This window comes from Excalfactoria chinensis, chromosome 21, assembly GCF_039878825.1.
Source record: "Excalfactoria chinensis isolate bCotChi1 chromosome 21, bCotChi1.hap2, whole genome shotgun sequence".
In the NCBI taxonomy this organism is placed as follows: Eukaryota; Metazoa; Chordata; class Aves; order Galliformes; family Phasianidae; genus Excalfactoria; species Excalfactoria chinensis.
The window spans coordinates 670,574-696,406 of record NC_092845.1 but is presented as its reverse complement, the minus strand read 5'-3'; the positions used below and the strand labels follow the sequence as shown (position 1 = coordinate 696,406).

Genomic DNA, 25,833 nt, shown 5'->3' with positions numbered 1-25,833 from the left:
GACAGAGCAAGAAAGTTCTTGTCCAACATCTGTGTAACAGCTGGGGATGTTTCCCCCCGTTAGCAGGTGAGAACTTCATGCTGGTTTCACTCCAGTTATGGTGTCTCTGCTGAACACAAGCTGTGGATTCATCTCAGCTGAGGAAAGGGGACCCTGTCCAGATGGCAACAGGCTCCCGAAGGACTTCAGTGCTGTGCTTCCTAGGGGCATGCTGGTGCTTTCTCAGCTGGGTAAAAAGGGGATGAGGTACAGTGGGAGGAGACTCATCCCAGATGTACCAGGACAACAAACACACTACCAAGTTATCCTGACCTGAATGTATTGAGCGCTCACCAATGCACAGACAGGAGCACTCTGCCTTACCCTTATGCACTGACCTGTAACTTCAGGCACAGATCCACAGAATGCCTTGGGTTGGAGGGGACCTTGAAGATCATCCACCTCCAACCCCCTGCTATGGGCACATCAGGCTGTCTAGGATCCCATCCAACCTGGCCTTGAATGTCTCCAGGGATGGTGCACTCACAACCCCTCTGGGCAAATCCAGAGTCTCACACTTTTACTCTTCCACACAGCTCTAGATTCTGCCCTGTCTTATGCAGGCAGGAGTTCTGAATGGGCCCACTGACCTGCCAGGAAATGGAATCTGGGTGCCTGTGCTCACTGAACTGCAGGAACTCATTGGCTCTGAGGACAGCACTTCCTCTGCACCAAACCAAACTGTTTCTCATCTCTTTTAGGAAAGAATAATCTACGATAGGCAAAGCTGCCAAAAAAAATACCAAAGAATCACACGTTCATGAGAAATTCCTACATTTGCCTTTGCTGCCCTGGCACAGCCTATTCCTGCTCTCCTCCTGGACCTTTAAAGCCAAGCCCTGCTTAGTTAGTTCACTGGTGAGTTAGTTTGCTGCTGAAACAATGAGATTAGTTCAGAGAACACCCAACAAGAACACAGCACAAGCACCAGTGCACAAGAGACACAGCACACAACCAACAGAAGATTAAAGGCAGCCATACTCGGTCTTTGCAGGTGCAGCAGGTACAGAGCTGTCTGCAGTGGAAGAAGCAAGCTCACGAGCTTGCCCGCTAGCCACACTGGCAGGAGTGGTAGTGCCAAGAGCTGCAAAAACATCCTTTGCAAGATCAATGTCTGGTGTCTTGAAGGTCCCTTCGTCCATTTTAAAGTCCTCATTCTGGGAGGGGTTTGTGGTGCCGCCTGAAGCAGCCTCACTCTTCGGATTGCTTGGGTTCTTGGCTGTCTCTGTTGGGCTCTTCACTGTACTGGCCTGCGCAGCTTCTTTCTCGGGACTCTTGGTGCTTGAGACCTCCTGCTTGGGCTCTGATGGAGCTGGAGGGCTAGTGAGGTTAGGAGGGGTTGGGGCAGCTGACTTGTTACCAGCTGCTGCTTTGGAGGTCTCGGCCACGTTAGCAACAGTGCTGGGGCTCAGCACTGCACCCTGGTTGGACAGGACACTTGAAGACAAATTGTTAGTAGCTGGAGCAGAGCTTGGGGTATCGCTGAGATCAACAAGGGGGGCCACTTTGGGCGTAGAGGAGGGTGGTGGTGGAGAGACCGGGGCGGCTCCCGCTTTGGCTGGAGTAGCCTGGCCAGGCGACATGGCGTTTGAGTCAGGAATGGCCGTGGCTGGTGGGGCAATACTGGAGGTCAGGGTGGTGGTCTCACTGGTGGGGCTGTTCTGAGCAGTGGCAAAAGTTTCAGTGATAGTGTCAGAGTTAGTGGTGCCCGTGGTTACAGAAGGCAGCATGTCCTCAACAGTAGCTGCGGTATCGGCGGTGTGCCTGTGAAGAGGACAGGAGTAGAAGAGAAATAGAGACAATGAAGCCCATAAACGACAGCATGGGGAAAGGGAAGCAGAGCGTAAGCATGAGAAGGCAGGTGGGCGGCACAGCAGCAGCAGCACGGAGTGGTGTTACAACACAAACACAGCGTGAAGGCAGAAAAGGAGAAAGCTTTCAGAGATGAAATACACGAAGGGCAGCAAGGGCTGGCAGGGTGACTGAAGGACAACTAGGAAGAGAAGGAAGAGCAGAGAGGACACAACCTTCAGGAGTGGCTTGCTCACACAGATTATGCTTCAGGTCTTGGTCAAATGTAACCCTGTTGACTTGCAGACTCTTCTCTTTTAGGCTAACTTCCTTCTCATCCTCTTACATCTAACTTTACAAGGAAGCATTCTACCGATTCCCAGAGCTTGCAGCCTTGTGCCATCTGTAACCATGCAACAACATCCCAGTGCAGGACCCCTGAATTCAATCTCTTGTCTTAGGCCTGTGCTTTTACCAACGAGTCTAAGACCTCCATCAAACTACGAGTCATTTAATTCTTGCCCTCACATATACACACATAATATATACACATGCATGCAGCTTAGAGGCGATGATTTCCACCCTTCTGACTAGATTAATCTCTGCCTACTGTTCTAGCTGAAATAGGGGTTGCTTTAGGACAACGCCTGACAGTGTAATTACGCTTCTGCAGCCATGATATAGCACTGATTGCTTAAGAAGAACATGGATAAGAGGCTGGAAAAAACAATTGGTTTACTCGAATAGAAGCCAGCATGCCTGAGAACACCACCTCAGGCTCATGAACTAAGAGAAAACCCTTGTAAAGGAAGGTAACCAAGATAAAATCTCAGTAAGACAAGGCAAGAAAATCACAAGCATTCAGATCTCAGCTACTCTACAGTGCTTTGCTTCTGCATTTCAGCGTGCTTGTGGATGCAGCCTCCTTTCTCTTCTCACCTCACAGAGACTTCCAGCAGAGCCATTCTACCAGTGGGCCCCACTGCAAGCGCCATCAAAGCAGGTGGGAGCTGGACCAGAAAGAGAGGAAGCATTTTCTCCCTTCTATGTCAGAAACCAAATGTGAAGATTTTAGCTTTCTTCCTCTCTTCCTGCCCCATGGCACGTGCATGAGTGATCAGCAACTAAAGCAAATGAGGGTTCTGTACCGACTGTGTGCTAAGACTGATGAATAGCAACATACTCTGGCTCTGTCAGCGGGGTGGTCTCGTTGGGCTCTGTGTGTTTTCCCCCATCGTGGTTGGGGGTCCGCTCCTCTTCAGTCCGCACTTCCACAATAGGCTCCTTGGACTCATCTTTCCTGTAACAAGAGAATTAATTGGAATCACAGAGATCACACAGAGATTGGTTACAGTTCACACTGTCTATCCTCCTACAAAGACACGCTTCAAATACTGATGGTGACTGTGAGAAATAAACTGTGCTGGACAACAGATTCCTTTTGTCACCCCCAACAGAACGAGCAGAAGAAGTGATGATGGTACTCACGAGAAGGCAGCTTTGCCCTCTTCCACGTCTTTGCCCTTGGCTCCTGGTCCAGACTTGCCACATAAGTTGACAGCAATGCACATCAGCAGGCCACATTTGTTCAGGAAGTAGCAGGTGACATCCACAGCCACCAGGAGCAGCACAAAGATAACAATGAGGATGCCTACAATGGCAGCAGTCCCCAGGCCTGATGTAGGGCTAGTGCTGGCTTTAGAGACCAAAACAGAAGAAAAGAAAGCACTGTAGTTAGAAGGTGAGCTGGGGATACCTATGGCTCAGGCTCAGCTATAGGTTGCAAGCATGGGAAACTCACAAAACATGCACTTTTTCTCCAGCAGCCATGTGTAATAAGTACTTCATCTTACAGACGTGCAGGACAACCTACCTGAAAGGACAGGTTTGTTGGGACCTGACAGGGCCTTTGCAGTTTCTATTGGCCTAAGGACAGGGAAAGCAGACCATGGAAAACTTTTCCATTGTAATGAATACACAGCTGGAACTCTGAATGGTTCCTGTTCTCTTTCACCACTGTCCCAAAGGACACACAATGACTCTGATGCTGCCAGCCTAGAACCAGGACAAGCATCATGGCTGAAGTGAAGCTCTGTAGCATGACATTCCCTGGTGGGACATTGAATGCTGGGAAACACCAGAGGGGCCTGAATGTTGATTAGCTCCTTGTATGGTGCAAATGAGCCCACTTCAAGAAGCTGACAAGCTCTGCTCTTACAGGGGTCTTGCAAAGCTGCTCCCAAGCAAGCCCTTTTGAGAACAGGGACTCATGAGCTTTGCCATCAACTTTTAGCAGTATGAAGGAGATGAAGAGCGGCCTCTGGCAGGAACAGGTCAGCATCTCCCAGCATCTGGGATGCGGGTGAGGCATGCAGCAAAGCTGGGACTCGCTCCAGGAGGCGAATGAAATTGCTGGAGGAACCAGACTTGCCAAGGTCCTTCAGCCTTCCTCCAACCAGCACAGGCTGGGAAGGTCTGACAACTTCTTCCATGGTGTCTTTCGAAACAACACGGGGCGCTGTTCATGGCAGCAGGAGTTGTACTAATGAAACCCACAGTGAAGGCAGCAGCCAGGCAATAAGCGGTAAAATCCACAGGCAAGAAATCTATGTTCACATGCATTGCAGTATAGAGTTGGGCCCAAATTCATGCTGCTCTCCAAAACTTACAATCTTTGTTGATTTCAGAATTTGAATACAAAGCTGAGACACTTGCACAAGTAAGATCGGCCTCCAAATTTACAACAGCCAAGGCAGTGCAGCTGGGCAGTGTGAGTGAGCCCTTCAGTCCAGACATGAGGCACTGTCAGGGCAGGTGCTCTGCAAACCAAGCAGCACTAACACTGCCTGTCGTACTCTGAGATCTTCACTGACCCATATTAAAGAAAGGACATCCACAGGACTGCCTGAGCTGAGCTGCGTAGTAATTCCTCTGATATCAGCTAAAACTCTCTATGTTGTTTGCAGAAAGGCTGACAAGGGTTGGAGTGTACCGGGTTGACAGGACTAAGACTGTGTAATTCAAGCAAGAAGTGATTCCTTGTCGAAGGAAACTCTTCTTGAAAGCCATCAGCTGTGGCTTCCCATCCTCCAGCTCCTACGCCCTAAACACAACCTGCTTTTGGTCCCCCTTGTTTGGTTCAGAATAGTTCTTCCCAAGCTGCTGCTCTGCAGGGAGAGCACTCTGCTGAGCTCAAACAGTTCAGCATCCATCAGAGGTCCCGCACAGCTCAGACCAGCAGGTTGCAGCCATCCCATGCTCCACTTTCTCAGCTGGGGCCTGCATGCTCAGCAAGGGCTGTGCATTTGATAGAGCTTGTCACTCATGTTTACTGAGACAGCTGAGAAGGATGAGCACATTTCTTGTCCTTAGGAGCCTTGCACTGCTCTGTCACTAAGGTGTAATTCTTTTCATTTCTGCTACCTCTTTCTTTTTACCATCAGATGTCACAGCCCCCAAACACTTGGAATGTCTTTGCTGGGAAGCCCCGTAAAGCAGCCCTTGGCCCCTGCAGCTGATCCATGCTGACATGACAAGACACGTGACAAGATTAAAGACAGGAGACAGAACATCCTTAGCATGAGGGAGGTAAATGTTTCGTTTTGAGATGAGGAGTTTTGTTTTTCTTTCTGAGTTTCACTTTATCTGAAGGTCACACCGAGGCGCCCAGCTGTGACGTCTGGAGCACAAGTCCAGCGAGGCAGAATGTCTGTGCTGCAGCCCCTGCCAACACCTTGCACCAAGCTGTGTTAGTACTGAATTCATCAGCCTGCAGTGTATGTCGGGAGGGAGGAGGGTATACATTTTCTGTCTCCTGATGTATTCAGGATTCTTGGACAGAGCAGCTCCTGGAGGAAAAACTAAGGCTGTGTCAAACCTCTCTCATCTACAACATCTCCCTGGGAATGAGCTCCCTGGCAGCTGCTGGAAGGCCCCATAGGAAAGCACCACACAGAGATACTGCCCAGAAACAGTGCTGAGGAAGAAGAGGCTACACCGGGAAACACCACGGCCTGGTCTGAAGAATTGAAACAACACAAAAACTGACCTGGGAAACACAGTCAGTGTAACATAACCAAATAAACGTGCAGGGATGGATTAGGTCATTGCAGCCCTAGAAATACCTACATGCAGCGGAACAGTACATACAATAAAGGCACTTTATTTGAGCAAAGATACAACAAATTCCAAAAGCTGGAAACAGGAGGTGGATGAGTTCAGGCCAGAAATAAGGTATGAAATTATAACAGAAATCCCCACACGAAAGCAAAACGTCATACCTTCCTCCACCCATCTGACTGAACATATTTGCTTTACTTTCTAAGGAGAGATGATATGGAGGTTATTTACTGCTGCTGCTGAAAGGACTGTCTGAATGTTCACCTTTCTCTACTTCGGATTTATAACAGCAGGAATGGAAGGAACGGATGGGTGGTGTTCTGAACAACATGTGCCATTCCACTTCAGATGACAGCAGCGGGTTCTGTGTTTGTGTGTACCATGTTTGAAAGCAGTTTTAGCTCTCTGAAGCATTACATTAACACTGTCAAACACCCTGCACAACTCACAGGGGAGAAATGCAGAACGCAAGTAACCCTCTATTCCATGTGACAACAATGTGTGTTTCCACATGGAATTAGGCCCAACTTGCTTGCTTTAACCTTAACTACTGTGAAGCAGAAATGCCCACTGGTCTGTTGAAAGCACTCCTTTCACATCAGCAAGGCAAGAGATACTTTCAGAAACAGCTGAACTCTTCAGACTGTCACCAACGTGTTGGCTCCTCCAGCCGCTGGCTCCCAGCACCACCTCTGTATTTCCTATGACTGACTCCTTGTGCAGCTCATGCCAATGGCCACTCTGCTGGAGAAGTCTTTCCTAATATCCAACCTGAACCTCCCCTGGCACAACCTGAGGTCGTTCCCTCCTATGGCCTCTCCCATTTGATGTGCAGAATAAGGCCCGGGATCTTGTCCAGTGTTGACTGCCAGAGATCAAGGATCTAATACATGCATCTGAAATCTAACATTTACAAACCCATGTAAGCAGGCAGTGAAAATACCATTTATGCTCCTTATTTTTCCAAACATGGGGACTCACTTTTTATATATATTCCATGTCAACTGGACTCCCGCTTCCAGTTGAGTAGGGGAACCATTTAATACAGCTTTCACCATGTAAGTGACCAGGCTTTGCTTAGTCTCTGCAGGTAGCAGCCCATGGGAAAGTAACGCATCCCCACAGGCCTGGAGGAAGAATAGCTCCCAGAGGGGCTGCTCTCAACTCATCCACCAGTTATGACCAGTAATAGCTTTGGCACGTTGGTTTTAATACTCCAGAGCTGGGTGCTCAACCTCACCTATGCCTCAACCTGTGCCTACAAGCTGCTATTGGATCTATGGATGACTTTAATAAACTCAGCTATGGGAAGTTCACACAGCTTTGTAGGATTACGAGTACTTCCACTATACTGAAGTGTAAATGCAGAAAGCCAAACAAATTTGCTGTGCTCCAGATCACTGGAGGTGAGAGCGCGGCTTCATCTGTTTGGTTTGGTAAAACAAATATAAATCCACATGGTTTGAGTGCAACGCCTGCAAAAAGTTTCCATTTATAAAGTAGGCGGAGAAGAAGTTCACGAATTATCAACTAAATAAACAGAGCAGAGTCTGATGTGCAGAACATAAAACACACAGATAGAGAAGGCTGACGATGGCAGCAGGGTTTGTGCTTTGTCCCTCTTAGCATTTGGGTAGAAAGATGAATCTCATTCTGCACAACGTTGATAGTTATTGATAGCTCAATAACTGTGCCAGCAATTCCATTCCTTTACACACCAGGCCCCCTTACAGAGAAAAAGAGACCCAGATGGATGGAGACACCCAGTTTTAGAAGAGCAACAGAACCAAATGGATTTCCCCCCACAAAAGACAGCCCATGAGGTGCACACAGTTCTGTTCTCTTTTCTGTTTGAGGGGAAAAAAGGAAAAAAAAAGGAAAAAGAAAAGAAGATAACCTGCAATTTGTTCAACGAAATGCAATACACAGAGCTCAGTAACAAAGCTGCATTATATTTACACCAAGGATTAATCCTGTCTGACAGTGTCACATGCACAGTTAACCACAAATATGATTAAAGATCAGTAGTAATAACCATTTAGACCGTCAGGTCGTTTGATTCAAGCTAATCCTCTCTGTTAAAATGGCAAGAAGAGAGATCTCTCTTTGAAGTTGATAGTACAGTAGTAGAGAACCAAGCAATGTTAGACAAGCATCCATTGCAGATCTTGGGCTGGACGATGCCCCAAATCCACTATGGGTCATGGCTGACTGCACACAGGGGCTGATGAAGTCCCAAGGGATCAACCACATGAAAGGAGAAAGAAAGAAACGTCTTCAGTGCAATTCCCACATATCTGTATCCACACCAGCACACTGGGACAACCTAACAGCCATACATTTGAACCCACTCACAAAAGCCCACAGAGGAATATGGGTGCTCAATAGGATTCTCTCTGGCAAGTTTGCTTCCCTGTTTTCACTCTCCTGGCTGACATCTGCAGGGAGGGCTTCAGAAACTCAACACAGTGGTGATCAGCACCAGATATGTCAGCAAATCAGCAAAGATCCGTTTGGGGCTTTTATGTGCATGTGTGCATGGGGACCTTTTTAAAAGGCTTTCAATACTCTCCTACGATGAAAAAAGCGAGCAAGCAAAAAATTCTTCCTTTACATTCATTAAAAAGGGCAAATTCATTACAAGTAACAAAAGTTGTTAAAGACAAAACACTTGGTTTAAACCTTTTTTCCTCGTTACAAAATATTAACTTGTTCAAATGACACAATTTTTTTCTTCCCCCCCTTCCTGAATCCTCTGAAACAAAGTTATCTGCTTTCAACACCTCGGCAGGACCCAGGCCTCTTCAAGCAAATATTGCTTTATTGTAAGTTTCTAACAGAGCAAAAGCAGAGTCACTGCAGAAAGAAGCAATGAAACAAAGGAGGACGACGTTGATGGACTTCCCAAGGTCGCTGCAGGTGCCAGACAATGGTTCCCAGGAGGGGAAAATATGGTTGTTTAAAAAGCAAATTTGGTGCATGTGGCAAGCGTGGATGTTTCCCGTGAGATCCAAGGTGACATGTATGACGACAGACATAGGAAAGGAATAAAGGGAGAAGGGGAGGGAAGAAAGGATGAGGAAGAAAGAAAGAAAAAAAGAGAGACAGAGAAAAAATAGATAAAAAAAATTAGGTCATAAATATAGAAAACATAAGAATCAAAGGTTTATTTAATTAAGTAAACTAAAATGGCTAAAGGTTAGAAAAAAGCACCAGCACATTCACAGCGACAAAAGGGGCAGGTTCAGAAGCTCAGCAAAGTCCAAGGCCGCAGAGCAGAGTTCAAGGCAGGGGTTACGGGGTTAGCAAGCAAATGAGATTCAAAATGATGGAACAGAAGGCTCAGCGATCAACACAAGAAGAAGCCTGTCTGATATTTGAAAGGACAACACGGCCTTTTCCAAAGAAAAAGAAAAGCAACACTGGCTCTTCTGCAGCAAACGAACGATCCGCCTGCCTGCCCACATCCTTCCCCAGCGCTCACTGCACCGGGGGTTCACATTACAGATCTGGGTGAGTAAAACCTCTGCAGATGGGAGGCCCGGGAGCATGGCTGGTTTTTCCATTCAGCCTTCTAGTTGCCTGTGAGCTGATCTGACGCAATGAGATTTTCATTAATTCTCTCACCCTTCCAGGACACTGTGAAAACTCTACAGAGGTGATGAAGCAAAGTAATGCACAGAGCCTCTTCGCCACTGCAATCTGGTGTAGCAGCTTTCATGTCAACAGAACGCTCCGACTACATGTTAGAGAAATCTAGGCTGCCCTCTGGAAGCTCTTTGTTGAACATGATTAGTTGAGAAAGCTCAGGGAACCAAAGCGTCTGGAAGTACCTTGAAAGGCCCAGTAAAAGCCAAAGGTCTGCACAAAATGAAGCAAGCTAGAGAGACAGGTCACCAATGCAGCACAGGCAGCAGCAGCCACTTCCTTGCACAATGCCCTACTTGCTCCTCAACCAAGGCACGTTCTTCCCAAGAAACATCTGCATTCATTTGCTGTGTCAATCCTGCAGCAAGTTTGCAGAGTGAAAACAACCGTTTTTCAAAGAGCTTTCAACATTTCTAAGTGCAACACTGGAAGGAACTAGCTGAGATCCTGACCTGCTTCACACCAGATAAAGTGAGGAGTAATTCCTGAGAGGCCAAGGAAAATGCACCCATGAAAACCAAGTGGACATTTAAAAAATCCCCCTTCTTTTAAGGAGTTCTTTCTCATGTTTCTGTTGCATTTAAAGGGCTCGGTGCAATCTGAGATTATTGCTTTTCCCTTTGCCATGGACTGCAGCTCGAGCTGTGTATTCCAAAGGAAACAGAGTTCTTAAAGACTGCTAATGCCCTATGCAGGACATCCCAGCTGTCCCAGGTACCTCCTGGCACCCTACGACTGTGTAACAAAGACAGAGTACCAGCACTGAGAGGCAGCACTGCAGTGTGGAAGAAAAAAAAACCTGCTTATCAGTTCTTGGAACTTCTCCCTGAGGAGATACACAACAGTAAAGGAATGCTCTGTCTGCTGCTTCCAATCTGTGTCTTACTGTTCTAGCCTGAACTTAAGGCACTCTTTGCCAAATTATCCCCACCTTCCCCTGCCTCATCAGTCACAGTTGTCCTTCAAATATGTGAGTGCAGTAAGTAGTAGTAGTGCTGCTGAAAATGAGAATCAGAGGGTAAGTTGCTTAATGAGTTACGGTGTGTCATTCCAATGCAAACTGCAGCCTTGTTCAGACTTCCCAGTCTTTCTTTTCTTCAGTCTTTCTTTTGCCCCATTCTCTCCCCCTTCCCATCCATATGCTTGCTGCTGTACACATCTTCTAGCCCCAGCCATCCAGGACACTCATGTGGATGCTCAACAATGCTATCTGGCTTGATCAAGTGGAGGTTAAGCACACAAACTGCACCAGCTCTCAGACAGGACAGGGGTATGGAGGATTAAGGACTGAATTCTCAATGCAAAGGGAAGATTGATGAAAACTTAGATAATTCTGAGCAAAAACATGAGACTGAGCTAAGAAACTGGAGGACAGAATACAACCCAATCACTCCCTGCAGCAGGGACTGTCAGCACCAATCTGGGCACGGAGCTGCTTCAGTCAGGCTGTGCCCTCCTGCCTCCAGCCAGTCTGAGCTTTAATTTACAGCTGGTCCAGCAATTCCATCCCTCAGGTTAGAGGTTTATTATTAAATGGTTCAAGACTACACCTGCATAGCAATAAACACTGTCCTTCTTTCTAATGCCTGCCAGCAAACTGTAGGATTGCTGGCACCTCAGCTCATACGGCCTGCCTGTTTCTCATAGCATTCATGTTTTTACCTCACTGTTTGAGGAGAGAAGCCTGTCTGAAACAAGTTTCCAACAGCACTTTGGTTACCATTCTCTAACTCCCTGCCAGACATGAAAACAATGCTACTTTAAAATTACATCTTTTTAAATCTCCGTTTTATTTAATAAAAACTCTTTAGAGAAAGATTTTCCCTCTCTCCCTTTATGACTGTTAGCAAACTCCTCGTGTCTTTTTCCTCCTAAGGCTGAACTGGATGGACAAATGGGCAGTAAGCAAGCACAAAGCAGGTTTGGAAGGTAAATCTGAATTGTGAAAAGCATTGCACCAGAGATGTAAGTGGTCTCCTTTGCTTTACTTTAAGCCGCGAATCTTACTTTCTGGTTTCAGAAAGCCTTTTCTGTCCACTGCTTTTCACATGTGGCAATGCTGTTACCCTGATGCTAAAGCCAACATTCCCTGCAAGCAGTCAGACAGCTTTGTCATGTCACATTCCTATCAGTGTACTGCTAATGCTGTACATACCATAACGTGGGCTACACTTCAGGTATGTACATGGCAAAAGTAAAGCTTTAGATGGGTAACCAATTATGATAATGGCTTTAAGCAAGCAAGTTGTCAGGGTTACTCAGGCACATTAAAGGATGCAGCACTGTTGCATTAATCGGAAGCAGAAAACAATGGTAAAGCTTATGACTGCCATACCTGGGATAACAGTAGGCTGAGCAGATGTCCGGAAAGCATAGTGAGCAGGTTTGGACTTCCCCTGCTGGTTTTCAGCTATCACATAAACCTCGTATTCTGCATTCCAGTCCAGAGACTTGAGCATGACGTGGTCGCTGCCAGAAGGCAGTCTGATCTCTGGTTTCCATTCTGAGGAATGTTTCTGCATGACAACGATGTGGCAGGTGGGGATGCAAAACAAATGGCACAATGTTAGCAGTCTGCTCTGAGAGCAGGGTAACAGCTGACTAACAAAGGGAAAAGCAGGAAGAGTTCTACATTAAGAGTATTCTTACACTCCTTAAGAGAGTGAAGTTATATCTTCTGCAGGACAGATCTACCCCGGCCTTGTATTTGGCCCAGCTTATCAGGACTGTTCTGCTCTGTTCAAGGAAGATTTTCAAAGGGGTACGCAGCCAGCAACTTGACGACTCCCACTCGTTTCAGGGAATGCAGATGTTCATTTTGCCTAATTAGAAAAACCTACTTCCAAAGTACCTTGAGACAAAGGGTGGGGTAGGCTCACAAGCAGTTCAGTTTCTGTTGGAATTTACGGTTTAGGCACTATGTTATTCTGTTGATATTCTGTGCAGGTCTACCTGCAAGACCACAGAACTGCTCAGGTTGGACAGGACCTTGGAGATCACCCAGTTCCAACCCCTCTGCCATGGGCAGGGCTGCCCCCCACCAGCTCAGACTGCCCAGGCCCCCCCTACCTGTCCTTGAGTGCCTGCAGGAATGGGGCACCCACAACATCTCAGCTTCAGAGCTAACGGCCAAGGTAGCTGCTTGCACAGTAGTGCCTGAGTAAAGAACAGGCTACAGACAGATTAGGTTTGGGCACTGATCATACTTACAGCTTTGTATTTGATCAGGTAATGCCTGATGGGGGAGCCACCATCATCCTGCTTGATAACGTTCACTTTGATGGAATTTCCATCTTCTCCCATCTGCCCTTCCAGTTTGGGTGCACTGGGTTCCCCTGAAACAATGGTGCAGTTATGCTTAATTGTAAAAGAGAAATCATTAGGAAAAAAGTACTCAAAATCAGAGAAATACTTCACTTGCATCGGCCTTACTCAGGCACATCCGCAAGACCTGAGCTCTGCTTGCATTTGGTAGTTCGCTTTCACTGATGTCATTTATCATTTCTGCATATGCCTGAACAGAGTCAGAAGTTAAGTGAAAAAGACACCACCATTCCGTGAGAATACCCTGGAGCAAAACCCAGTTCTTCACTGTTTCTGCTCAAAAATGCTGGTCTGAGTCATCTGGAAGTTGAGTTACAGCATACAGCAAACAGGCAGGATTTCCCTCTGCAACGTGGATGTAAGATGCATCGCTGAGAAGTGACATCCTTGTCATGCTGCCTGTGTTTGCACTAGTTTTATAGTCCCTGGACTGTGGACTCACTGCTGTGGTCACTTAAATGGGCGTGAAAAAATGATACAAGTGCAACACTTGTTTTCACTGGTTTACCTAATGGGAATGAACACAGGCTGGAGAGAATGAGACCCATTTCATCATTCTGTGATAACCACCTTTAAAAGAAAAAGCCATCCTTCCTAAATCTACACCCCTGACATCAGCAGGAAATTGGTTTCCTTCTCCTCTTCAGGGCACACTGATTTACATCCATACCCTTTTCACACCATGCCTCCAACTGCCCTTTCCTCACCAGGTCGCCCACAACCTTCACACACAGCCTGCAGGACGGTTCCCCTCTCATGCTGTAACCTCCCTCTGTCACCTCTCCGAACTGAAATCAAGCCCACACTTTCATCGTATGTTTACAATATCTCCTTTTCAGAAATAAGGCAGCCGACTGTTCAACAGACACTTTCTTCTTCCCCTCAAGCCTGGGAAATCACCACGCAATAGAAATGGCACCTATTTGTTTGCTCCTGTGGAAAAGGAAACCCATCAAGCAACAACCACAACATATACATCTAATCAGCAAAAGAACTGAGAAAAGGGCGCTGGTTTCTTAAGAAATGACAGCGACTCCAGGAGCTCAGATTCTGCTTAACTTTATCAGCTCTTGGATGCCTGCTTTGCTCCATTCCATGCAAGATAAAGCCATGGGTTCCCTATGCCGATCCCACTTGAGGTTGGACTCGGAGCTATTATTTCTACAGCTCCAAAATATCCCACGGACTCAAACGGCACTGAAATCCAGTAAGATTTGAAAGGAAATAATAATAGTAAATCTTGCTGGAGTTTGCTGGGTTGCCTTGCAGTACTTCCTGACTGTGCTCCGTGATGCAGTCCCACTGCTTCAGCCATGAGCTCTGGGCTTAAAAGCTCTTTAGGAACTTTTGCCCATTTCAGCTGTTATTCTCTGAAGGCTAATCTGCTCCATTTCTTTACAGGTAATTTGAGCAAAACCAACATTGCAATTATTTGTAAATTAAAGCTTTCAAATCACCTGCACTTGGCACTGCCAACCAACTCCTAAGATTAACTGCACTCTGCTGGCTGTGCTCATTACAGGCTCATCTATCAATTGAGGTGGCTGGATGTTAAAAAGTGCAAAAAAAAGAAAAAAAAAGAAATTCCAACCCAACAAACCTCCTGCACCTCTGCTTTGCCAATCAGACTTCAGGCACTTCAAAAGCTATTTGTTTATCTGAGTGTGTTTTAGATTCAAATACAGAGAGCACAAACCTCTGTACAGGTCCGTGAATGAGCATGCACTTTGACATCCTAACTCAGGGTGATTTATGGCTCTGACAAAGCACCTCTGTCTTTACCTGCAGAGCCACTTGTGATTTGGACAATGTCTCTCTTAAGCAGGTGCTGACAGACACCCTGGAGTGCAGTGATATATACAATTAAGAGATGGACCAATTCTGGATGTATCCCAAAGAGAACAACACCCAAACTCTGAAACAGTTACACCTGCAGCTTCAGAGCCTGACCACAACCAGGCCACCAAAATCACACCATGACGTTACAGCTCAGCCCATTGCCTGGAATAAGGCTTCTCAAACCCTATTCCGCTGTTACACTAAAAAGGAAAGGACACAGTATGGCAGTACTTGCACTGAGATCAACACTGTCCAGTAACAGCAGCTATGGGAATGCAGAGGGCCTTCTTTCAGCCCAACAAACATCCCTCATTCTAAATCCATTCGGCCTGGATATGCATTCAGCTGCTGATGGAACGCATGGGCAGCATTCAACTGGCCAGAAAAATCTCCCAATATCTTTCAGAGCTGATCCTCAGAAGTAACTTGAAGAAATGATCTAAAGAAAGAAATCACGTAGGGTTGGGGTTTTGTTCTGTTGTTGTCCTTTTTTTTTTGGTGAAACATTGATAAGAAAAATGCAAAACCCCAAAACTGAAGCAGTAATTTAGGATTAATTCCATCTCCTTACACTGACACATACTCCAGTACCGACTGTTCCAAGGTGTTTACAATCCATGGATGCACAGTCCTTGGATGTAAGAGACACACACCGGTGTTTCACAGAGTAGTTACTTTTCTTGAGGCCATAAGGATGGAATGCTTTTTCATCAGTAAGCGATGACCACATCTGCCATCTACTGTACAAAGTTGGGGATTTTTGTCTTTCCTGTGAGCTACTGAGGCTGCGTATTTGAGAATCTCTTCCCAGCCTGTGCTTCTCCTGGAGTTACGAACCATGAAAGCAGGGAACGCATGACAGACTGGAAATTAAATGTGCACAAGTGAGTTCTGGACAAGCAGAGGTACCCAGACATACTGAAATACCAGATTATAAAAATACCAGGTTAACCCAACAACCAGCTTTCTTCCCCCAATCCTGAAAGAAAAGATTGCTGCCAAGGTTACTGATTTTCAATTCGGAGTTGAAGAAGCTGCTACTGGAATAACACCCAACAGCTCAATGAAAGCAGGAACAAACGTCCTGCTCAACGTTTTCCCATGCAAGGAACCGAATCCCAGTAGCACCCACAAGCCATTGCTGTGCTAGGCACCGAGCCACCTGATGTGCTGAAACCATGAGCAGCACTGCTTGGCTTCTGCCTTACTTTGACAGACTTGATAAACGACTTCACTGATAACATGACAGTGTAAGATCAACATCTCCTTGGTACTCATTCCCATCTTTACCTCAGAGAGAAATTTATTAGTAGGTAAACAGATGTTGAAGTGAGAAGGGAATGCTGTACTTAAATAATCCAACCTCTTATCTAACAAGGCTAGATTTTATTTCCAGTGATTGAGTACCAAGACTAAACTGGGAATAAACACCCCTTAAAAAGATGCTCATTTCTGATACAAAGGTTCTGAAACTCTGAAATACTGCTGTGGTTCACATGCAGCCATTCCATGCATTGATTACTTTCACTGCTGAAATCTTTCCTCACTGTGAGCTGCATGGTTTCTAGCTCCTGATTCCTTCTTTTCCCCATTGCTTAAGATCATTTCTGCTTCAGGAAAATTCCCTTCTAAAAGGAGAACATGGAGCATTCCTAACTGCTGGAACACACAGCTGCAGCAGTGCGAAACCTGGTAACAAATATTCTCCTTAAATACACAGGATTTAATTGATCTCTATCAGGAAGATATAATCCAGATACAGGGCTGAAAAATTAAAAGTGGGTTAGTGTGTAGTTTCAAACAGAGGAAGAAGAAGTTTAGTGGGAGGAGTTTAGTCCAGCAGAGTCAGCATCTCTAAAGTGAGTCAGTGTCAGTAGCTGAAGAGAAAAGGCTGCCAGCTGAAGGTTAGAGAACGAACTCATGCTCACAGGACATGCATCCTCCCTACAGGAAAAGGGGCTGAAAAACAAAAGTGCATCATAAAGGTGTGTGACATGCCTGGGGGGGGCTCCCATTTACACTGAGCCTCTCACCAACTCTCTTCTCTCACCAAACAGGGTCTTTCTGCCCAGCTACTGAAAAGCAGGTCAAACTGGTTACCAGACAACCGCAGCTCTGGAGACTAGGAGCTTAAATCCTTGTCCAGGATTTAAGGACAATCCTGCTTCCTTGCTCTGCTCAGAGAATACAGATGCAAACTGTCTGCGGTTATTTCTGCAATATGCAAACAAAAAAAAAGCTGATTTGTGCATTTCTAACTGCTGTGTAAATGGGATTAGATTGTGATCTACGGTGTCACAACTTGAAGCTAACAAACACATCACAGCTATTGAAGTCTCCATGATAAATACACCAGTGTGAGAAAGAGCAGGTAGAAGTCTTCAGAATGTACATGAGAGAAATGAGTATCAACAGCAAGAAATAAGGAACAAAAAAACATAACATGCAAAAACAAGACAATCACGTCTTCAGCCCTCCAGGATTTCACCTAGAGAGGGAAGAAAACCTGGAAGAGGGTCTGCTTCTGTGCATGCAGTCAGGCAGGAAGGTTACTGGTGTTAGTTCAGTTTTCCTGGCAAATCCCTGCTCCAACCCTGGCCTGGTGGTGGTCCATGACAATCAGGCACTTCAAAACTCACTGACTGAGGGAAAAACAAAACCAAAATCCATTTGCTCCCCAGATTTCAAAATGATTTATTAACGGGGGCAGCAGGAAAGCAGGGATTCCCCTCCTCACTTTAGACTACACACAGAGCATTAAGTGAAGTTTTCAAATACACCATTACAGGAAATATTTTTGCTATCATGTTTTAGAGACTAATTTCACCTCCATGAGCTGCAAGGGTCAATCATTTGCTTCCCGATTTCATGGAAATCCCCAGCTACTGTAACCGCTCCTGCTAAAGGAGCTCAGACCTGGATTAATTCCTTTGCCTGGCTTTAAGACATCGTGTGGGAGGGGAGAGCTGCTCTGCCAAGAAAAGTGCAATAGTACATCTCATGCATTTACTGCTAAGTGTAGCTCCTGCCATCTATTCTGGGTGTGCCTATATATTTACACAATAAAATGTATCTCCTGCACCGGCTGTGGTTGAGTTCTGTGCATGATTGATTTATTTCTTAAATCATTACGTGACACGCTTTACCAAAAAGCGAATTTCAGAGATAAGGACTGTCTAATCCTTTGGGTAAGCTACTAAACATGGACAGTATGAATGTATGCATATAGACATACACAGAGTGTTAAAGTACTGCTCAACAACAAGAAATACGGTGATGTGCATCATCTGAACACTTCACCCCACAATTACCCCAATAGCCTGTAGCTGGCACGCTGCTCCCATAAGGTGCAAAAGGGTTTTAGCCATTGGTACTAATGGCAGACATAGTTTTTGAGCACTACTTGGATGCAGACAGTAATTCTCACAGGGAAAGAAGCAAATGACTGACCCATTGGGTTTTGCTTTTTTTTCCTCCCTCAGACGGCCCCAAGTTGTGCCAGGGAAGGTTTGGGTTGGGTATGAGGAAAAAGCTCTCTGGGAGTGACGGGGCAGCAGACAGGCTGCTCAGAGGGGTGGTGGGGTCACCATCTCTGACGGTGCTCCAGAACTGTGGAGATGTGGCACGGAGGGACACGGTCAGCGGGCAGTATTGGTGGGTGGTTGGACTGGGTGATCTTAGAGGTCTTTTCCAACCTCAGTAATTCTGTCCCTTGACGTTTTTTTTTTCAAGCTCAGTAACTAAAGTTTAGTTCTTCACGTGCAGACAGCGGTGAGCAACCTCTCCAAAAGGCTGCAGAACAATTTTGGAGCCATGGAATTTGGAGGACCCTGGTCAGTGACCAGAGGGCATCCTCCCCCCAAATCTAGGCAACCAATCAGAACAAAGTGTTTTACCTTCTGTTCACCAGCGAGGACGACATCATCAGCACCATGCAAGCCACATGACAAAGGCACATGATACGCACGCACATGATTGGTTGAAAGGAAAGTGGAGGAGGTCACATGGAAAATACAAAAGAAATTAAAAAACTGATGTAAACAATGGGCAAGGGAAAAAAAAAATCAACAACAGAATTACAGACTAAATAAAACAGAAACTGAATTAGCCAGTATATATCAGAAACAGCGGGGAAACAGTCACATTGCCTGGAAACATAAGAATATTAAAGCGCTGGGTTATGACCCTGGGAACGTTAGGCACAGCTGTGTCACTGCTCATTAATACCAGGTCAGGGAAGGAACAAAAGTTATTCAAGAGAAGGACTGTGCCCCAGAACTTGGACAGCTGAAGGAATCCACAAGACTGTTGGAAAGAAAAAGGGAACACACTGTTATTCAGAAGCAGTCCAGGCATCAGAGGTGAAATGGTCAAAATCAGCCCACGCAGTTCAGTGGAGACAAAACTTGGCATTTCACATTGATGTGTTCTCCCTTCTGCAGAAAGAAAGGTTCTCCTATTTATTAACGACAGTAACTGAAAAAGGAAAACCTACAACACATACACATTGCCAAGGACAGAGCTTTTGCTCAAAGCACACAAGCTCCATCCAGCACATTCAAGAACACCGATGAGTTGTGTGCAGTGATTTCCACTGGTGAGCTCAGGTGTGCAAGGGTCTTCTCTGCCAGGGAGGAACAGAGCGTGGTGCACTGGAAGGTGACTAGGACAGCATGAGGATGGCAGTGACTGCTCACTGAGATGAGAAACCCCAAAGACTGTATGACAGGAATCAAACAGAAAAACAACAACAAAACAAACAGTTGGTGGAACGGAGGGCTTAGCTCCACACACTGCTTCCCTTCCTCATTTACTACCTGCTTTCTAACTTGCCTTTTTGTGTTCCTTTGCCTCATATGAAAGAGGCTAATGGTTAAATGATCCATTCCTTCTAAAGAATGTCCTATGAAACAGTAACACAATATTTTCCCTCACAGTTAATGCTACCTGGCCCCACAGATGAACAGCCAAAATGGAGCCACCTAAAAACCCCCAAAGATTATTATAGCCTCGCTACTCGCCCACCTCTCCCTCTCCACCCAACCCCAAAGTCCAATGAGCATTAAAAGCTCATTTCAGCAATGCAGAACCTCTGTCACCTCAGACATGCCAGGAGTTAATGTATGTCTTATTGAATCCATGGAAATTAGAAGAGTGTTCATTGTGGTCACCAGCAGCTAAAAGTACACATCATGTTATGTGTAAGACCATGCAGTGTGCCAACCACATATAACACTTCCTTCTAAAGCTTCCTTTGGCACTTCTAAACTAACTCTCCCTCCTCCCCAAACACAAAAGTAATCACACACTTCATGCTTTTATTATTTCCCATTTAGAGGTCATGGGCCATTTCTAACCCACGACATGCAAACAAGTGGGTTGTTCTTTTTAAGGCCATATTCACAGACACCCCTTTGATTACTGCAAGTCAAAAGGAAAAAATGGAGTTTGTAGAAACGGTTACTTATTAAGAACACACACATGCACCATGTAAGCCCATGTTGTTCTGAACTGCTTTTCTTTGTGTTCCAGGACTACGTGGCAAGTCATTGCTTCATTTCTCTATGGTGTGTGATTTTACCCTTAGAGGAGAAATCCCTACTTCTGTGGGTGGTGGTGAAAATGACACCATTTATAAATCTCCTCCCCTGTGTCAGGAAGGTCCATCACTGAACTCTGTACAGTCAGCCTAAATCCCATTTTTCACAATGGCTCTTCTGCCTCCAAATTCAAGTTTTACTCTCATAGGTTGCTCACATCCAGCACTGAAGCATCTGAACCCAACTCAGTATCAGAAGGAATCTCACCAACAAGGCACAGAGCAAAGATGAAGGGAATCCAAATCCCATTCCCAGCTGAGATACCAACTTCTTGTGAAGTCTCAGACATCCTCATGCAGGCCAGATGGGAGCAACGCTCCCTCCCCCTGCAGTCCTTTCTCCTGTATGATATTCATCATGTGCATCTTCTTTCAGCATCCAGCACCGAGAGCTGCAACATTACCGTCTGTCTCTAAATTCACAGTGAACAGACCAAGGCAGGATATCAAGCAGATTATCTATTCTGTTTCCCTTTCATGAAGGCAGCTTTACCTCTCAGAAACATAAATGGAAAACATTCCTTTTGGAAATGAGCACCTTTCTTTTTTTTCCCCCTTGTTTCTTCTAAATCCCATTTGTCAATTTCTTACCGCATGCTTGGCAGGACAACAGTAAGGAGAAGAGTCAGAGTGGAACCGTGCTGCATTTAACAGCTACATGCTCACATAACAGATTAATGCCCGGTACTTGGTTAACAGACATCAAACCAACAAAGCATCACGCCTTAATTCCCTTGACAGAAGGGCTACAGCATAACAAACAGCACTCCGGACCAAAGGGGAGCAGTTCTCATCTACTCACTTGGTGGCTCTGTGCTTTCAGATGCAGGGAGAGGCTGAGTTGCTATGGAAACATGAAGGATAGATAAGACACGTAAAGGTGAAGCATAGCATGAAAATAAGCTATCGGAGGCAGGGAGCAGGGGTGATAGGAAGGAAAAGAGAAAGCCTAACAAAGAGAGAATGACACTGAATCCCTATGGCAGATATGGATTACTTGGAGACACTGCAGAATTGTGCTGCCCAGCCAGGGGAAACCTGCGCTGGGTTCTGCATCATGCTGGGCTCCGAGGGTCTCCACTGAGGCTTTTTTGTCTGAGGAATTCCAAAGCTTTGAATCTAACTTCAGAAACAGCTACAGCATTTCTGACTAATTTGGGCCCAAACATCAACCCGGCTCATGCTGCCAGCCTGCTAAGCTTTAGGACTCCGAAGAGGAAATACGGCATTTTTTGAGGAGGTAATGGAAGAAAAGCCCCTTAGAAGTGCTGCTAAGCAGCTCCCTTCCAAGAGCAGAAGACAGACTGTATGAGCACCAAATGTGAGGATTACTAGGGAATAACCACAAAGAAGAATGTCACTAATTCCAAAAGCCCTGGGGTGAATGCAGCAGGAGAAACCTGAGTTGTGATTTCTCTCCTGATCTACTGAAGCACCATCCACTGCTGATCTCTTAGCTGAACTGCCCTCAGTTTAGCTAAGAAATAGTCTTGTTTGCAGCGCTAGGAGCAATTCAAGAAATTCAACCACACAGTACAAACTCCAAGCACAACCCATGAAGTGGAACAGAAGTTGATTAGGAATCTTAAAATCAAAGGCCAATGACAAGAGCTTTCACACAGGCAGGCTTGCACCTTGCACTGGGGCAGCACACGTAGGAGCTGTCTGTGACATTTCCCTCTCCAGAAATCAAACCTGTGCTCATCTGCAATTCCTCTACCAGGAGGTTCTTAATCAGGGGAAAACGTCTGCATAGAAAAGAAGGAAAGCACCCAGGGATGTTAGCCAGATTGCACCACACTCAGTGAGGAGCTGCATGCAGAGCAAATCCAACAGGACAACCTCTCCCACCATACTCACTCTCTGCTAAACAGCTGGGGGCAGCAGCACTTGCTAAAGAAAGAAAGGAAGGTGAGGAGGGGACTCCTGTTAAATGCTGCCCAAAGGAGGGCAACAACAGAGCAAAACAATAAGACTGTCAGATCAAACCTCTCCGGACACAAAGCACAAGCAATGGTAGCACTGCCTCCTAACTCAGGACTCAGCACTTTGTTAAACCTGCATTTTGGACTCGGAATCCTTGTTTTAAAGCAATTTCCTCATCATGTAGGAACACTGAGCACACTGCCATTCACCAGCACTCCCAGGAGTTTGATCCAATGCCACATAAGGGCAGTGGAGAAGCTGACCAGCACTCTGCGTGTGGCTTGAAGTACAGCCTACATAACCACTAATTAATGATTAGACAAACATTCTAAGTTAACTATTTGAACCACATGCTGTACAAGAAAGACAGATGTTAACCCACAGTTCTGTTCTATAAAAGACTAGTTTTACCCAGAGTAGGATGACTATTCTAGTGTCAGTTTTGTTAGGAAATAGGCAGTACCAGTTATTTCACTTCTAATGGACCTGGGAGGAAAAAGGCACTAAATTAACAGCTCATGCTATGTGTGTTAGAGGAACACTCTAGGGACAGAAAAAAGCACAACAAATGCAGAGAGGCACTTACGTGAGTGAGGGATACCTGCAGTGTTTCCATGGATGGAACAGAGACAAAAAATAAGAGACAGAGATAAACACACACACACAAAAAAAAATGTAGAAGAGATGAGGAGACAATGAAAATGGAGCTGGAGATTCAAAATACCACCAGATGTCCCAAATCCAACCCTAGGGAGTGGGGGAGGCAATAGGAGTTTTTGCAACAGAACTGGATTTCAAGCATGAGGGCTGGCGTGTACTGTGGCTTCCTGCACAGGGCCTGGATTTCCAAGCAGCAAGGAATGTGTGCTGCCCCACACTGCTCAGTTCTCGTGAGGGAGAAGCTGGGAGATGAATTCAAGACCATGCACAGATCTCAGGGTCTCCAGGCATGCAAATATATATGTGGGATAGGAATACTGCTGGCTCTGAGTTCAGGAGACGGTCCTGCACAGTGGTTTCAGAAGTGCTATGAACTGGGTTCACAAGTATGGGTGTGATGGAGGGAAGAAGAACACACTCTAGATCTAAACGCAAAGGGAATGGGGAAGAACCACGGGAACTGTGAGGGGCTGAACAGGAAGAAAAGTATTATGGCACAGCGGAGCATCCCACTATCAGAAGGGAAGATTGCCCAAGTAAGGCAGACAAGAGTCTATGGAAATCATTTCATGCACTGCACAGACATTTTAAGGAGTAATTTGCAGAGAAGAGAAATCGCCCTCCTCCCTTTCCTTCATAGACCATGGAAGCTCCTTTGTTGAACTTACTGATTTCTGATCTGCCAGGAACCTCACATTCATATTACTATGCCCTTCTCAAATGGTTGCTTGTTCTTATTACAACTCTCCATTGCACAGTCCCTTTTATTTCACAGAATACAGTCTATACTTATAACCCAGGGCACAGACTAGTGTGAATAACTTCCCTGCCTCTCACCTTTAAATGAGATTTTTAATTAGAGGAAATTCACTACAATCAAAAAGTGCAACAAAAACAAAGGGTGCAGCAGTGTCTGCAGGAGAAGAAGGCACTGTCCATGCATGACAGAGTCCCTGGAAAGATGCAAGGAGAGAAAAACCAAAGAAGCAGAGGGAGGTCTCAGTTTTACTTACGAACTGGCTGTGTCTTGAAGTCGGATGGCAGGCTAATCTCACCCACACCCTTGCCATTGACTGCAGACAGTCTCACTGAGTAGGTTGTCTCAGGTTTCAGGCCACTGATAGTGATTGTGCCCTCCACATTTGCTGTTGCAGAAACAAGAGAGAAAAAGAAAAGACAGACACAAGCTCTGAGTCGATCATAAATGTCATGTTCCTAATGCACTCTTGACACATTCAGACCACGTAACAAAGCCATATAAACAGTGCAGACGAGGAGAAAGGTCAGAGCTACCACCTCTACGTGAAAGAGCTGATTAGGGAGGGACAGAACCACAGCCTTTCTAGAGGGGATGCAGTGGAGCTCACAGTAGATACCAAAGGGAATCAGCGCTCTGCTTGTACCAAGTTGCCACTGGAAAACAAATGTTACAGAACTGGTGTGGGGTCTCAATGAAGGTACTGAAACTGCAAAGCTATGGAATCCTCCACACCGGCTTTCCCCGAAAGGAAAGAAATGTGTTTTGACATGCAGATAGAGAAGGTAACATTTTTTTTTGTATACTGCTTTACCATCTTACCTTCTTTTGCATCGTACAATCTCGAGTGCCATTCTCCTTCGCCCAGTGCCCTCCACTCTGCTTTATATTTGAGGATGGGTACCCCACCAGTAGCTTCAGGCTCATCAAACTCCACGCGGGCAGTACTAGAGTAGGGCTCCACTCTGTCAATAGAAGGAGAGGACGGAGTATCTGGGGGAGGAAGGGGAAACAACCAGTGACACATCAGACAGCAGGAAGCAAAGGCTATCACAGCTCCCCAGCTGGCAGAGAAAGCAGAAAACTAAAAACACCAAGAACATTCTTGTCATGGCTTGATAAAGGACAGGACAAGGACAGCCTGAGACTATCCTCAAAGAGCTTTTAAGAATACTGATTAGACAGTGTAGAAACCTTCATCTTTCGTCTTCTCTAAGAGGTCAGAGACTCAAAGTACTTTCTCCAAAATCAAATATTTCCTTTAAGGAAAAAAAAGGGGAACCTGAAGAACAGCATTTCCTTATCTCCCTGCCTGAGATGCTCACCCGCCTGCACAAGAATGAACTCCGAGGATTCCTGGCCAATGCGGTTCACAGCAGTGCAGTTGTAGTTCCCAAAGTCATTTTCAGAGTCTGGTGTCACCTATGGAAGAAATTAAGGTGCATGTTTGGATTAGAAGGCACATTTTACTCTGCTAATGCCATTTGCATTTCACTGGGGAAGGAAGTAACAATAAAATTCATGTGCTGACACACAGGGCTGCCCACAGATTGGAGAACTACAGTGGGCAGAAAGTCAAAAGCAAGAAGGGGGTGTTGTTTCCCATGACTTGATGCCATTTGTGTGTCAGAAATACTGCACAACCTGCCACCCACTAACAGGGCACCCTGATGAAAGACTGCTTCATCAACAACAGAAACAAACCACTTGGTAGCACTGAGCCTTCCTGGCTGCACATCTCCTCTCCTCTTTGTGCTTTTCCTCACCTCCAGGTAGCTTGCTGATGGAGTGTTGTAGATCTTGATGTTGCTGTAGTTTGAGCTGGGAAGCAGCTGTCCATCCCGGAACCAGGAGATGACAGCACTGGGATAAGCAAATACCTCACAGGTGATGTTCACTTGATTCCCTTCCCAGGTATAGACAGCCACAGGGCCCTGAAGCTTGGGGGCATCTGCAAGAAATGTTCTTGTGAAGGCAACATGACCCAGAAGAACTCCTGAATAAGCCCAGCCAACTTCACTGCAAGGACTCCATGGCTAGGGCCCAGGCTGATGTGGGAAAAGGAGCCTAAGGTGGGGATATGGGTCAGACTTCTCATCCATGGGGCTGTTGGTGCTGGTGGTCTTTTGCT

General features: G+C 45.9%; 1 protein-coding gene across 6 annotated transcripts in view; it reads right to left on the bottom strand.

Moving 5' to 3' along the window:
- NCAM1 (neural cell adhesion molecule 1) overlaps nucleotides 1–25,833 on the bottom strand; it is an 81,057-nt gene that overhangs the window by 1,750 nt on the left and 53,474 nt on the right. For 2 of the 6 annotated variants that reach the window (XM_072354888.1, XM_072354889.1), the window contains 9 exons: nucleotides 25,469–25,653; nucleotides 25,028–25,124; nucleotides 24,525–24,695; nucleotides 23,959–24,090; nucleotides 12,808–12,932; nucleotides 11,933–12,113; nucleotides 3,319–3,526; nucleotides 3,014–3,130; nucleotides 1,021–1,803 (listed from right to left, as the gene is read on the bottom strand). In XM_072354888.1, coding sequence (XP_072210989.1) covers nucleotides 1,021–1,803; nucleotides 3,014–3,130; nucleotides 3,319–3,526; nucleotides 11,933–12,113; nucleotides 12,808–12,932; nucleotides 23,959–24,090; nucleotides 24,525–24,695; nucleotides 25,028–25,124; nucleotides 25,469–25,653 — 1,999 coding nt within the window. Of the gene's footprint in view, nucleotides 1–1,020; nucleotides 1,804–3,013; nucleotides 3,131–3,318; nucleotides 3,527–7,881; nucleotides 8,863–11,932; nucleotides 12,114–12,807; nucleotides 12,933–23,958; nucleotides 24,091–24,524; nucleotides 24,696–25,027; nucleotides 25,125–25,468; nucleotides 25,654–25,833 lie in introns of those variants that run through there. The other 4 variants (XM_072354891.1, XM_072354890.1, XM_072354892.1 and 1 more) reach the window with 2 other exon arrangements.